Source organism: Platichthys flesus, chromosome 3 (assembly GCF_949316205.1).
Source record: "Platichthys flesus chromosome 3, fPlaFle2.1, whole genome shotgun sequence".
NCBI classification, from domain to species: domain Eukaryota; kingdom Metazoa; phylum Chordata; class Actinopteri; order Pleuronectiformes; family Pleuronectidae; genus Platichthys; species Platichthys flesus.
The window spans coordinates 26,099,812-26,114,139 of NC_084947.1; the positions used below are offsets into that span (position 1 = coordinate 26,099,812).

General features: G+C 40.3%; 1 protein-coding gene across 1 annotated transcript in view; it reads right to left on the bottom strand.

Annotated features, from left to right (window-relative positions):
* Window positions 1–5,779: 5,779 nt before the first annotated feature.
* Window positions 5,780–14,328, bottom strand: part of cacna1ba (calcium channel, voltage-dependent, N type, alpha 1B subunit, a) — a 138,720-nt gene continuing 130,171 nt past the window's right edge. The window contains exons 48-51 of the mRNA XM_062384871.1: window positions 13,955–13,993; window positions 12,551–12,785; window positions 10,008–10,216; window positions 5,780–8,499 (exon numbers count right to left, since the gene is read on the bottom strand). Coding sequence (XP_062240855.1) covers window positions 7,945–8,499; window positions 10,008–10,216; window positions 12,551–12,785; window positions 13,955–13,993 — 1,038 coding nt within the window. The 3' untranslated portion in view covers window positions 5,780–7,944. The remainder of the gene's footprint in view (window positions 8,500–10,007; window positions 10,217–12,550; window positions 12,786–13,954; window positions 13,994–14,328) is intronic.

Consider the following 14,328-nt stretch of genomic DNA (forward strand, 5'->3'; position numbering starts at 1 on the left):
GAAAGACTTAGGGTAACTTCCGGCAAAGCTTCAAAACAAAAGCCTATTACTCTTATACTCAACGTGCTTTCGACACATGGAAGGGAGTTAGAAATAATACTATATACACGTTTACCTTTGTAAATATAAATATAAAAATATTTCTCAGTATAATCTCTATTATTTAATTTGACTTTTTTTCCTGATCAAACTCACCTGAGCCAGTTGTTTTTAGAGAAGTCTGTTCTCACCTGCCCTATGGCCCCGCCCACAGGATGAAGGAGAAGATGTTTTTTTAGAATATTTACATTAAAGAAGCAAATGTGCTCACATCAACAACCTTCTATAAAGATAAACACGACCAAACAAGTGAAGCTGAAACATTCTGATTTCCTGATGGTTGCAACAAAGTCACAAACCCTTTCCCCTCCATGTGGGCAGTGTTGGGCAAGTTACTGAAAATTAGTAATTAGTTAAAGTTACTTATTTTAAAAGTAATTTAATTACTTCACCAGTTACTGTATATCAAAAGTAATAAGTTACTAGGGAAAGTATCTTTTAAGTTACTTTTATGTCTGCTTTTTAAATGTAATGAATATGAATAGTTCTGAGCAGTTACACACAATAAACACATTTATTGTAATCAAAAGGGCAACAGGCCTTCAAATCAGGCAGTAGTTCAAAAATCACTTTTAATACTTAACTTAATACAAAATAACTGTCTCAGTCATTTAGCAGTGTTTTCTTTACCACATTAGGCCCAATTAAATAAAAGTGATTGGCCTACAGTATTAACACTAATTAAAAGAGAAAACAAAGGTGCCTTGAGGTGCTGCATATAATTGTGATTTAACAAAAGGTTAACAAAATGGTTTAACAAACATGCCTCATAAGGCAGAGCTAAATAGAGATAAGAGATGAGATTCTCAACAAACGTTAAAATGGGATAACAAGTCTCATTTCTCACCTCTGACCAGTATCCACAACATTGCTAGCTCTCAAACCAGTTATTGTACCTCAAGAAGAGAAGCTTCTCAAACTTATGATCTGAGAGCCTATTTCCTCTTTGGAGAGAGAATCAGGCTCACCTTGCGTAAATGCCTGTGGCTCTCACGGAGTGGACCGATTTAATAGACACCAATTTTGATAAAGCTTATAGTTAGTTGATAAAGCTTATAGTTAGTTGATAAAGCTTATAGTTAGAGCTAATTAGTACGCCAGAACGTTACTTGTTCTATTTTATGACACATGACACACGGAGCTTCTCTTTCCAGCTTCTCCTTCCTCTTCTCCATCCCTATCCCCCTTCCCCGGAATCCCCATGCTTTATCACCCGCAGATCCAGGGCCTCTGTGGCCGCACCATGGATTGCGGTTTGTGGATCGCGCACCGGGGGTCGCGGTGTTGGATCCAGTGTGGCGGATTCTGAGTCATGTGGGCTGATCGTGGTGCTGGTGGCGGACCCTGTGTCGCGTTGGCATTGGGCACGGGCGGTGGACCAGGACCGCAGTGGTGGCTTGTGATGGGTCCTCCTGGTGGGCGGCGGTGGACGGTGATTGAGGACTGGAGTGGCGTCTGGTCTGGATGGTGGATCGTGGTCTAGATGGTTGCTGAGCATGGACTGTGCTTGCAGCGGGACTGCTTGGCATGTCATGTTGGGGTTGTCCTTCGGGATGTCTACCCTCATCGATGCTGCTAGAGACTTTGATTATTGATGATGTTTTCCTGCACGTGGCATCTATTGCACTTCTGTCCGTCCTGGGAGAGGGATCCCTTACATGTGGCTCTCTCTGAGGTTTCTACATATTTTTACCCTGTTAAAAGGGTTTTTTGTTGTTTTTCCTTACTCTTGCTGAGGGTTAAGGACAGATGATGTCACACCCTGTTAAAGCCCTATGAGATGAATTGTAATTTGTGAATATGGGCTATACAGATCAAATTTGATTGATTGATTGAATGCTGTCAGTGTTTCCCCTAGGTCAGGGGTCAGCAAAATGCGGCGAGGAGCCGCATGCGGCACTTCAGCCCCTCTGCAGTGGCTCCCTGTACAGTGTTGTGCATGTTTCGCATATTTTTCGCGAACGGTGAACTTAACAAATCAGTTTTCATATGATGAACGTGAGTGAACGTCATCACGTTCAAGTTCATTTATTAAATCATCATCGTATCAGGCCAGGGGCGGCTCCTGGTACAGGCTACATAGGCGGTCTGCTCAGAGCAGAGCCGGTGGGCGCAGAGCCGGGGAGCAGAGTCGTGGCCGCAGAGCAGAGCCGATGTGCGTCGCCCGCAGGATGTGAGCCACAGGATGTGTGCACGCAGTTTTTTTATTAATTTGATTTAATTAAAAAAAAAATATATATATATATTTTTAAATATATGTTTTATTTATGTGCGACGCAGGATGTGCGCCGCCACAGGATGAGTCAAAAGTACATCTCAGGTGTGTGACGTCCTGAGTCAACTCCAAGTCCTTAATTTAATGTTTTGCTTCCTTCATTATGCAGCCTTCAATACAGCTACTATTTGATATATTTACATATTTTTGATTATCAAATAGTGTGTCTAATGTATGATTACTTGGTATAATTATTTCTTTAAAAATAGTCGGATGACAAATCTAGAGGGATGTGGTCTTTGACCAGATGCAAACTAAGGAGATGCTGTTCATGTTCCGCTCAGGACTTGAATCGACTTTCAAACAGAATCGGTATTATCAGCTTGTATAGTTATTAAAAGTGATCATCAAACTAGTTTTCGAAATTTTAATACAGTTCTGCTTTTATCTTATTAAACATGTGCTCCCGTTAAACTCTCAGATGCAAAATAAGGCTATTTAATGTATTAATGATGTAAATGCTTCATGCTGGTTTAGTGTGCTATACTTTTATTTTATATAATTATACACTTTCTTTAAATGAATCTCTTACTTTTGTTGTCTTCTGTTCAAGTAAGTAAAAAGGGACGGGTCCCTGAACCACGGAGAACATCTGTGCAGAGACTTGCAGATGCTGCTCACAGACACTTCTCATCCAGTCCGACAGAGCTTGAGAGGATTTATCAGGAAGACTTGAGATAAAGTGCACAAATATTTTCACTGTATCATAATGAATTATGGGTAGTAGATAGATTCAGCTAATAAGAGGCCACATCATTTTAACTCTTTTTTATTTCAAGGAACTTTGCTTTATACAAAATGTTAGAAACAACTGTAGAATTCAAAGTCTGGCAAAGAAACATAAAATCAGGCAAACAACCATTTCACTGAATCCCAAGACCCAAACAAAGGAATGTCCCAGCTCTGCTGCACGGGGGGGAATTCTCAACAATGGTCAATACTGTAGTTAATAGAAATGTGTCTTTTTAGCGAACCCCAGTTTATACAAAATATTAAAAATCAACAAGAAAATAACACATGGTATCTAAAAGTACTAAGATTTCTACATGCACATACATTGTTAGAACATGCAAACTTCTGTATTTTATCAAAAAAAGCCACATCTATAGTAGTGGCCAATAGTATGCAGAAATAAAGAGATTGGAACGCTCCAAATGTTTAGTGGCCAATTGGTCCAGACTTGGACACAGACACTGTGGGGTCCAAACATAAGAGATCACTTTCCACGAATGCACGGTTTCTTTTGAAGCTACACAGAGGCCATCGATTTAGAAGGTTCAGGTGCTCTGATGATTGTTCTGCCATAGTCAGACAAAACCTTTCGAGTAATGAATGGGATCTCTCTTCATCAGAAAGTGTTCCTGTCATTGATGAAAAGAACGACTTTGACACTACTCAAGGTTGATTCATCAAAACCCTTTTATTAAGACCTAACAAGAAACACCACCCCCCATATTTCAGCCATGGAATGTCCATTTGACATTGTCAAGGTGGGTTAATGTTATGCATGCAAATATAAGTATAAAGTTGCTGTTATCCTAAATGTTCTGTTTCTTGTTTACACTTTGTGCCCTTATGTATTTTTCCTTATTTTTTTTCTCTGCATTTTTTTTCAAGGCATTTTCTAGAAAACATTTGGTCACACTCATGCTGAAGCCTGAATCTGAAGAGACCAACATGAAGAAGCTACAGAATGGATGGAGAAGAGGGTTTGTTTGTTGCATATCTGTTGTGTTTTGACTGGCCCCTGTAGTGTACCCCCCCCCCCCCCCCCATCCTCCACCGGCTGCTGCAGATTATCCCAGTTTGACCACAGACAATCTGATGGTGACATCAGTCATGTGCACAAAGTAAAGTTGCATATAAAATATATGGTTTGTGTGTGAATCCAGTCCACGTATATGTGAGCAGAGTGGTTCAAGGTGTTTTTCTAGAATTCTGACAGCTGCAGAACTTCTCCCTTCAAATTGGAAGCAGAGGTGAGTAAGGCAGCCAGCCTTACTGGTGGCAGCTCTGTGGATTTCAGGAATTGTATTTTTTTTTCATTTATCTTTAGGTGACAGTCTAACAGAGCCAAATGAGATTTAGTTTTTTGTTAGAGTTTCAGTATTAAACGCAGTGTTTATATCTGATCACATGTGACAAACCTTCTTCTTTTGTAATTTTAGTTCTAAAGGTTGTCCTACATTTCCTAGAATTCATTTTGACAAGCCACAGAAGAAGGCAGTAAGTCTTTGCTTTTCATAAAAGTTTGTTTACGGATATATTAGCTGTGTCCCAATTCCTTACAGCAAAATGATAGTTTACAGTGTGTTTGGTGTCATCAGTACACACTGTAGTTTGTCCACCAGGAAGGATACCTAAATCTAACAAGTCTGTATAAAACTGTATTATATCTGCCAACAACTGGTTTCAGAAGGATACTGTTATCAAACAAGAAATCTGTATTTACAATTTTTTCTTTTAGGAAGGTCAACAAACCAAACTGCCAATTTGGAATGATACTGGCAGTTGAATTTAGCAGAAATAATACATGTTTTGGGTATTTATTAAAATGTTATTATGCCCAACACCTCACAGTTGTTGTTTTTTACTTTACCTTTTTCATATGCAGAGAGATAGTACAATAATTTTCACTTTCTGTAACATTGCAAGATTAGGTATTTTTCCACATATCAGCTGATGTCTCAAATAAGATTTGATATTCATGAGTATGTGCTATTTGGAGGAGATCCAAGAAAAAATCCTGATCTAATGAATTTATTGGGGTTTCATAAGAGAATTGCTGGACTTAAGTGGAGATATACATCATACTGAATGCCATTCTAGTTATACTTAAAATGCTTGAAAATAAGTCTCCAATGTACATTTCTTTGTCTATCTACACCCTAACAAAAGCTCAGGAAGAGTTACATGATCAAATGTTTGAGTTTTTATCAGCGTGAACACTGTATGAACTGAAAACCAGCTCAGTTTGAATATGGTATGGATTTGGGACACAGCTAACAATGCAGGTGTGTTGTTAGTGAGGGTGGAGAAGTTAGTCACTCTAAACTGTTTCCTCCTGTGTGATCTTTGAACTCCAGCACAAACTGGCAGCTCTAGAAAAACTGAACCTTTTCATTCCCAATCCAAATCCTGATGTTTTATATGAAGGAATTAGTTTGCTGTAACTAGTCCTGCTGTCAATGTCCATGGTACAGTAGCCGCTGGAAATACATGGCATGCCATTATAGGATCCATGTTGTTGTTTTTAGTTTTTGCCAGAAGTGAAAGAGAGAGTGAAAAAATAAGAAACCAAACCATACATCAAACTGGATCAATAAATGCAAAATATATCAGATGCCTACCGATGATAATTTCAATCCCCCCCCCCCCCCACACACACACAGAAACCAACACACACACACACACACACACACACACACACACACACACACACAGACACCAACATACACACAGAACAGTCCAAAGACAGGAGCTTATCAGGCTCCCTCTGTGACATCCTTTCCATTAAACATATAGAAAAGAGCTGGTCAGAGCAGGTGCTTGAACAGGTCTACAATCTAAACATGCACAACGTGTTACTGTCATTAATGTATCTGGATAAATATCTTTAAGCAGTTTTCAGAGCATTTCCACAATGTTTTTCTGGCTGTCCCACCTACACTTAGTTTATCAAAAACAAGAAAAAGAATCAACGTTCATAAGGTAATTTTTCGATTCCTGTCTTTTCAATATACTGTAGGCTCTCTCTCTCCTCGCAGATAAGGCTTTCTTTACAGCATGTTTTCCGGCAGAGCTACATCCAGAATTAACCAAACATCTACTCAAGTGCGGATGCATTCGAAAACAGTTGACATTGCATATTTTTCTACAGTATATCTAAAAGGATAGGCACTTTGTCATAAAACATCGCAAGAAACATTAGACCTGAAACGATGGCAAACTGGAAGCAGTTCACATAAAACACACCTTTGATGTTTTGTTTTCATGTCGTACAAAAACAAATGTCTCAAAGAAAAAATAACATCTACAAGAAAAGTTTTTATAGAAAATAAATCTGTCAGTAGGTTACTTTTGCTTCTCTCTTCAAGTTTGCAAGAAACAGGAAACAGACAAACAATGGCTGCAGCCTGTGTGACAGCACTTCATCTGTTCCACGGACCAGAGGGAATGTCAGAAAGGATTAAGCATGATCATACAATGGTACGGTCCTACACTAAAGAGCATCACAGCCATTTGTACGGTGTCATAATGTCATTGAGGTTACTTATTTCCAAATATTTAACTGACTGACTGCTTTTTGTCCCGTTTCAATGTCGGCAGCGCCATCACTTTGTGTTGAACCTTTCCTAGTGACTCTCAAACGCACCTCAGCGACTGTTAGAATCAATAGCAAAGTTTAATTTGAAAACGAGGTGCTCTGTTATAAAGTATGTTGTGCTGTTGGGTGTAATGATGACGTGTCTGTTAAGCAGTCTCAGTGCTGCCCTGTCTGAGTGAAGCACTGTTGCAACTCCAGTTCAACAACGCCGTTTTGGTCTATGTGTTAATCTGAATAGAGTGAGCAGCGTTATCAGTTCATGATGTATTGTTTTCAAATGTCTTTGCAAAGGTAATTTCACCTGGTAAACAGCTCAGATCATGTACAACTTAAAAATTGTCCAAATCTAACAATGAAGCCGAAGTAGTTCTAGCCTAATGAAGGTTTTCGATTCTTAAAGCTTTTTGTTTTGCTTTGACAGCCTTTACTGTTCTGACTCTTATCATGTGGATAGCATTTAGCAGAAGAAGATATCTTCTCATGATTGGATGAGACCGTAGTGGAGCTGAAAGGCGCTTCGCTGCTGGATTTTCATTCTCTGCTGATCAGAAACACAAGTCCAAATGAATGCTACTGTTGCACCGTGTCTGCTGGGTGTAGTTAGTTAACGCGTTAGCCTTGTCAACTAGATTCAGTGATAGTACAATAATGTTATGTTTACCGTTTGTTGTGCTGCCTCCAAATATCAGAAAAAAACATGAATGCTGCTTTTGGTTATTATAAAATAATTTTTTACCAAAAACTAAATGGAACCTTTGGAACAAAAATACATAGCATTGTGTTTTCTTAAATTGTTAAAAACAGTACTTATGAATGACACATAGCAGGTTGGCTGGTCTATCTACTGTACACCATTAAAGCAAAGAGGTATTACCATTGTGTACATGTACATTGTGTTTGTACTGTAATGCAGTTTGAAGGTCGATATGATGGTGTCAACAAAACTCCGTAGTCAAAGCAAATCAAGGATAGCTACTGAAAGATACATGTATCTGACTACTGCTCAGTTTGTTGATGCTATGTGCCCTTTAACAAAGATGATGATTTCTTGATCACATTCAAATATAACCCATTTCAAGTGTTCTCATTTTATAGATGTTCTCCCCAACCTTAGCTCACTCAGTTAGGATTCAAATACAGCATTAAACACACAGTGACAATGTAAACTAAAGCCTTTAAAGACGATGATAAAACTCATCACAGTTCCTCAAAATGCATTAAAAAAGGTTGGTTTAAAGCCATGCTAGCACCATTCATCCTCCTCTGCCTCCTGGTAATACCTGGGTGCCCTGACGCAAGAGCCTGGGCTGGTGTTGCCCCCAAAGCTGAAGTGGTACCCATTGGGCACCCCAAGGTTCTGCTGTGGAGCCTGAGGCAGGGCTCCCATCATGCGAGGCAGTGCGGTCCAAGATGAGCGTCCGGTACGGGGGCTGGGCGAGAGTGATGCCACATCCTGGAAGATGTCCAGTTGGTCCCGGAGGCTGCCATAAGGGCTGCCCAGGGCATCACCTTGGCTCCGGCCCAGGAAGGGCTCAGAGCATATACGAGTGACGGGGCAGGGGATGCGGTGGGTGCTGCTGTGCCGGAGGGTGTTGTGCTCCGACAGGCCGAGGCTCAGCCGGCCGGGACTCACAGAGGCCTGGCTGGACACAAAGTGCACGGGGGAGGAATTGGCAGTCTTGTAGGCCACCCCTGGCCGTGGGGTAAGGGGGGTCGGGGGGAGTTGCCGACGTCCGCGGCTTGGCGTGCTAGAACTGGAACTCAATGCCACTGGGCTGCCTTTAACCCAACCACTGCCCTAGATGAAAATTGGACAAGCAAATTGAAACGAGAGAACGATGACCAAAATATGTAAGAGTGAAAAGGTAAAGGGAAGGAAACAGGGACAGGGAGGAGGAAAGAGGGGGGAAAGGAGAAGAAAGGAGAGACACCAAAATACGTTGTCACAAAAGATATAAAGGTAATGGCAGACAGACAAAAAGGATGGAAAATGATGAAGAGAGAAAGAGGGAAAAGAAGTGAAAGACCATGAGAGGCTGCACTACAGGCAGAAAGAGAGACCGTATTAAGAGCATGCAGAGGAATCACAATAACACCTCAACAGTCAATACAGTATCTGCACCATGCTGCTCTAAGGTTGCACTGCTCTATGAGTCATCTTATTGTTCAATATGCAGATATGTAGCATGTAGCAGTGTAAAACACTGTGACTCACCTCAATTATTTAACATAGAAATAATTTATTGCACCAACATGCACACAAAATTAAGTTTCTGGTCAAACCATTTTGAGGATGCCAGCCCCCTGTTGACGCCACACAATTTACTGATCTGGTGTGTATGGTAGTAGTATATGTTTAATAAGTTCTAGATTTGTGTGCTTAACATTGTCATGTTTTATCTCTTAGAACAAAACATAATATGAAATTATCCTGTCATTTGATTCTCCAATATTTCCAACAAGATGATCCTAAAGTCGTTGTAAGATTCTTGCGCCAACGCCTGAGGATGCATACCCGAGGATTCATACTCTCTATGAAGTTACAGTACCATGTGAGAAAAATATAGATTATTAAAACCAATATAATTGTCACAAGCAACCAATTTGTATCACATCATTTGTATTTGCCTATTTATGTAACCTTTCCTCTTAATACTGTAACAGTTGGGGATATAGGGTTGGATCATTTTTTATCAAATTAAAAATCTGGTTCTGAAGCAGCTCAAAAAATCTGGATCCCATCAAATCCATCTTTCCTAAAGTCAGTTTTAAAAGTCACTCACAGTTGAGGAAATAGTTTGTTGAGGACTATTTTCTGTTGAGGATGAATACACAATTTGTTTGCTTGTGACTATTAAGTGACTGTGTGTGTACTGTAGCTGATCATTCAATAATATTCAGCCTAGACTAGATTTTCTATTTATGCAAAATTTATATTTACATTTACATAAAATAAACGGATTTAGTGTTTCCACATATTTGTATCAGCAGGACGATATAAGTTTGGTTGGAGGTGTATGAATCTCAGCAGTAAAATTAAGAATTTAGCTAATTACTTTCAATCAACCATCAACACTACCATGAAATAAAATATTATATAACTTTGATTACAATCCAGACTCTTCTAAATACTATTCTAATTATTACAAGCAGCAGCATGAGAGGTCCAGTGTTTTGGAGTTTGGAGGTTTCCATCTTGTTTAGAATCACATTCAGGGGGACAGCAGAAATCACAGATAGTAAATGAAGTCAGATAAACTTCAAGCCTCATCTGGCCCTATTCTACACAGGCCTGTGACCTCCCACCTGCTTGTTGCTGGATTCCTGCCCCTCACAGGGGGAGGCGGCACAGCTAGCAGTGGCAGATTTGCTGTGGCAGTGTTCCCGGCTGCAGAAGCGGTCGCAGGAGTAGTAGCGCTGCTTGTCCACAGGGGAGTGGCGGTGTTTCCTCTCGTGTGAGCGTCCGCGGTCATGGGGCCGCTCTCTGGAGGCAGCTGGGTCAGATGCTGGCTCCTCTGGTGCACACAGGGAGAAGGGAAGATATTCCAAAATTAAAGTTCTGACTTTTATATATTCTGACGTTGATGCTTTGGTTCACTGCTGAGGACACATTTGAGTGACAGCATTGTTAAGGGATATTTCTGTTATGTAATAAATAAAGTAACTTGACAGCTTCAAGAAGTGAAGCCAAATCATCTTGATCGCCCTCTGGTGGTGGGCTGCAATCCTAAATCCCACCTCCTCCATGTTCGAGGATTGGATATGGACCAACCTAGTACCAAGTACACACCAAATGCCTTCAAGTTGTGTTGTATTTAGTGACTGTAAGCTATAAACAGGAGAGACGTCACGATTGACAGCAGATACTGACTTGGGATTGGTCAGGCAGGTGTGTGGGTGGGACCTTGAGTCCACTCCTTGATCACTACTGCACAGACTCCCCTCCAAATAGTATCAGCAGTGCAAGATTGCAGCACTGGTATCCATTACGACATTTTTGCACAGTGGGAGGAAGTGGAGATGTGTCATCCATCATTAGTTACAGTGATTTATCACAATCAGAAAAACAAAGGGTAAACAGCATGAACAACATCAGGACCCTGAAACTGGAGCAGCCAAATGGAACTCTGCCATATTTGGTTTTGCCAATTACAAATGCACTTTTCCTGTTAGCACAAGGTAAATCATATGCTTTGAAAAAGAGAAGAAAAAAAATAGCACTACCAATTACAAAGCAGAGTAGAGGATAAATGGAAGTAGCATGTATCAAAGACTTCAAGTTTGAATGTCTCTGAGCATGTGAAAATGCGACTGTGTGCTGTTGTAGGATCAAAATCTCAAATGCAGACAGAACACAGCCATGCTAGCATCTCTGTGAGGCCGTACAGACGCAGCGATGCTCTGAGCTAAACAGTATCACTGTCACTGAGACAATGGTATCATGGAGATGTTCAGCAGATAAAATAATTACCATGTTTTCCATCAGTATAGTACTAAACAAGCTAATATATGTCATTAGAGTATGCTACTGGTCTACATAGAGACAAGTTCCATGTGCAGCTGTTTTATCTATTGTTATTTTTTTTTCTTTGACGCCACTGCAGAAGTAGACTGACGGACTGTGACAGTTTCACACAAAGCCTCCCCCTGCAGAGCGGCTGCCTAGTAATTAGTGGGGGGTTGGCTGTGCATGTCTGTCAGTTTATTTTATCTAATAATAAACTGCTGCCGTCTCGCAGCCGACACAGAGAGAACACTGCTGATATCTGTCACAGCTGAGAACCTGTGTGTGTCAAGAAGCATTTTTTTTTCTTCCTTCATGCGTTCATTCATATCTTATGCTATAAGACTTTGCTCATTTGCAAAGTTTAAGCAAAACTGCGAATTGCACCAAAATTGCTTTTTGCGCGGCAAGTCAATATGTATATAAAACTATTCATTTAGAGTTCATTGAAATGAGTGTGGGGGACACTTACAGTTATTAGCTTCCTGTCAGAGAGTTTCATGAAAAGATTAATAGCACTCTAATATCTATTGAACTAATTTAAGGTTACTGCCAGCAGTTTAGCAATAATCCTGGAAACAGGATGTAAAATCTGCCAACCTGCACTTCAGAAGTTCACTAATTGACATGTTACATCTCATTAATTTCATCCGTAGAAAGCCAGCTTTTATAAAAATTACAATGTTGCCTTTGCTGGACCAATTGTTGGTGCTCAGCAGTTGCCAGGCAACCTAGAGAGACTCCCTACCAGAATGCAAGTAGGTCCATCTAATTCATTGAATGCATTGTCGATAAATAAGGATTTATGATGTGATCATGGGAATATCAGTCTAGAATACAGTGAATCCCAGGTTAACCCTGGACTCAAGGACAGACATGGAGAGGACTATGGCTTAATTTGAAAACTTCAGATTGAATTAAGAGAGAATTCATTTCAAACTAATTTCTGTTTTGCTCAACACTGTGAACATGATAAAATATCTACATTTGGACATGTACACAAAACCTGTTAAATAGACTCAACAAGTCTGGGCTTGTTTAGTCATTTCTATAGTTTATATTTATTCACTTACTGTCATTTTCTTGTACTTAATTTTCTAAATAACTGACTTCAGTTACAGGTCAGCAGGTGCAACAGCATTCCAGTTTCCCCCCCTGTGTAACTACTGTCTTAGTCCCTCCTCAAGAGGTCGCTGAGGAGTTAAACAAAGTCTGAGAGAGAGTGTACTGCTTCATACTGGACATGATGACATATACTTGAAGGTGCCTTGGTTGGAATAACCAACAGAAGACCCAGTCTACACTGTGTACATGTGTGTGTCGGAGTCTGTAGGAGCTGACTCACCAGTGGAGCCTGGAGGTTGTCCACCTAGAGGTGTATCCAAAGACCTCTGCCTTTTCCCTCTTTCCCTGTCTTTATCTCGATCTCTGCGGTGGTGGCAGCGGTGGTGGTGGTGATGGTGGTGAGGTCGGTCCTGGTTGGGTTTCTCCAGGGTGTAGTCCCTCAGGTTGACCTCCTGGGGTCGTTGTGGAGCCGCAGTGGAGGCAGAGCGCTTCATAGGGCTGGCATCAGGGACAGACTGAGGGGTGGGGGGGAGGGGACAGAGAAGACAACTGAGAATCATGTGATGAGACACTCACAAAGTGAGCTGCTGGGTGACCGTTTTCACTACAGGTGGTATGTCCAGGGGAATATAGACTGTAAAAGGCAAGAGACCAGAAATGAATTGAGTTTCTAGAGACACTGACTTTTTCATTTGTTTAAGGCTGGCCGGCACCTGCAGCTCTGACTTAACCACAATCCTATTGTCTGTTGCAGTGGGAGTGCATTCATTATAGCTGAGCTCCCTTTATTTACAGTCATTCGTTAGAAACCTCCACTCACTAATGTCTGATGAAATGTCTCAAATGGTATAAGTCTTTGGTAAATGTAGTTTTTATATTTGATTGTATGGATTAATTGCTAAACCAAACTGTTAAGAAAATGATGAATGTTCTTATTTATAGGTCATTTGAGGTTTGCATTTCAAAGATTTAAATCAGACCCCTCTCATCATATTTGACCTGGATCAGGACAGTGGCCAATACTCCAAGGTCATGACGTAGGTAGCACTCAATAGCATTTTATTTAAAAAACAAATTTACATAAAATATACAAATATTATATATTTTATCTACCAGGATTACACACATGCCAGAAACTAAATTGGGCTCTTTTGGGGGGCAATTTAGACCCATCAATTATATCATTATTACATGGTTTTTCAAAAATCCTGGCTACAGAGCTTTCTGGACCCCCTGTGTTTTTCTACTATGTGTCATTATACGCACAAATTATATTTGTATAGCCCATATTCCCAAATCACAATTCGTCTCATAGGGCTTAACAAGGTGCAACATCCTCTGTTCTTAGCCTTCAACAAGAATAAGAAAAAACGACCAAAAATTTTGAAAAACATAGATCAACTATACCCTGTAAACAATGTACAATGTAAAATCATATGCTGGTGTCTTCTCTGATACAACCACTGGGGGGTGTCAGAGCTGGAAGTTATCAAATGCTCCACAGAGAAGCTTTAAATCCGGTTCATGACACAGAATAAAACACATCTGGTTGTATGATGATGTTAACCCATTTGAATCCATTTGATCCTCTGACCTCATTGAGGTTCGATGATAAGCCAAAATATGCAAAATGATAAATCACAAGCAGTCATATACTGGGTGTTGTGTGACAGCGTGTACATACGGCAAGATGGACCCCTGGTGTGTGGCATGAGGGGCCCCACTGAAAGAAAGAAGAGCAGATTAAAGAGATCCCTCACATTATGCAGTATTAGCAGCAGCTAAAGTTTGTCTTAATACAAGTGATCAAATCTTTGAATGTAATGTAACCAAAGCCTTTAAATTTATAGAATAAATGTATTGTCCTATTGTAAATGTATGCTCTATAGGTAAAATGGGACAGGGGCTAAGTGACAATCCTTACTGTCTTACACAATATCTGATTTGATTCCATCAGACATTTTTAAATTTTATTCTAAGTAGCACTTTGACAATTTCTCCAGTTATGGTCCTGTCTCTTAACTTAAGTGAAACCAAAGTAGCAAATGTAAATGTAAA